This window comes from Sinocyclocheilus grahami, unplaced genomic scaffold (genome assembly GCF_001515645.1).
Source record: "Sinocyclocheilus grahami isolate Dianchi unplaced genomic scaffold, SAMN03320097.WGS_v1.1 scaffold408.1, whole genome shotgun sequence".
In the NCBI taxonomy this organism is placed as follows: domain Eukaryota; kingdom Metazoa; phylum Chordata; class Actinopteri; order Cypriniformes; family Cyprinidae; genus Sinocyclocheilus; species Sinocyclocheilus grahami.
Genome location: NW_015505587.1, coordinates 182,910 through 184,308, shown reverse-complemented (window position 1 = coordinate 184,308; position 1,399 = coordinate 182,910). Strand labels below are relative to the sequence as shown.

The 1,399-nt window shown below is 35.6% G+C and overlaps 1 protein-coding gene across 1 annotated transcript in view; it reads left to right on the top strand.

The window, feature by feature from the left end:
* The first annotated feature begins 732 nt into the window (after window positions 1-732).
* LOC107550793 (myosin-10-like) overlaps window positions 733-1,399 on the top strand; it is a 35,481-nt gene continuing 34,814 nt past the window's right edge. Inside the window, exon 1 of the mRNA XM_016232170.1 lies at window positions 733-901. Coding sequence (XP_016087656.1) covers window positions 743-901 — 159 coding nt within the window. The 5' untranslated portion in view covers window positions 733-742. The remainder of the gene's footprint in view (window positions 902-1,399) is intronic.

Here is a 1,399-nt window from a genome sequence, read left to right as displayed (position 1 = left end):
AAAAAAAAAATCTGACTGAATTTAGAACACATGAGCAAAGATGGCAGATATTAAATCACATGTATTTGCATGGGTCAGCCGAACAACTGCCATTCAAATGAAGAGAAATACTAACGGATAGCTCACTTCAGGTATATTTGAGCATCCTAAACAGCCTGACAAAATGTTCTTTGGTAATGCTGTATAGTGCAGAATCCTAATCTAGTTGTCTAATAAATCTAATAAACCTGGCATTTTATATTATGCGTATTGTTGGCTCTTTTTGCTTTTGTTCATGTTTTGCAAGTCACTTTATATAAAAAGTGTATGCTAAGTGCATAAATGTCAATGTAAATGCAGATATTCAGCAAGAAGATCCAAAATACACAAATCTATATGTGGGTGTGTATTTTCGCAGTCAGATATGTACATCCTTTGCATAGTCACACGCATATTTTCTCATCTGCATTCTGTTACTGGCACTCTCTATCAGGCGATCCTTTAGTATAACTGCAATATTAAATGTCACAATACTGTAATCCTCTTTCTATTTCTCTTGTTTGTTGGTTTGTCTCTCACCGCCTTTCTCTGTTGCCCTATCTGTCCTTTGTGACTGATGGACTTGCTGATTGCCTCAGTGGCATCATAATGATGATGGTTATAATTCTATTAAGGGTAATGATTGGTCTCTCTGCTGTGCTGTGCTTCCTCCATAAACAGTTACAACTCTCTCTCTTTCTTTCTCCTACACAGTGCTTCAACCATGTCCAGGCCAGCGGGGGGCAATGTTAATGATGTCACCCGCTTCCTGTCCACAGGGGCGGGGCCTGGGTCACCAACCCCAGTGTTCTCCGCCTCCAGCCAAGCTGACTGGGCGGCTAAGAGACTTATATGGGTGCCTTCAGAGAAACATGGATTTGAGGTAAGACTGATATACCGTATTATGGTCACACAAATCACACACACACATATGATATCGCACTATTTAATTTAAAGGTAGTAAATAGAATGTATAGTTATTTGACATAATATTTTCAAAATTAGAAATAAACAATTGGAAAATGATTCAGTGTGAAAAAATGTAAATAATTTGAATTTGATGCAGAAAAAACATGTAAAATATAGATTTATACTTTAGATAGAAACTTCTTGATTCTGTAATCCTATTATAATCCTATTATATAAAAATTGTTACTAAAAAGGAAGTAGACTCTGTAACCAACAGTGCACTCAGTAATGTGATTAAGTAAGTCTGTGTGCACTGGGAATCATATTTTGTCAAACAAAGACCAGGTAACACATACATGGATAATAATCAGGAATAATAATAAATTATTAGGCAGAAATGTTAGAAAAAGAAAGTAAACACAACAAATGTTTCCACTATAATGCTTAAAGTTATATCCAACATTTTTATCCA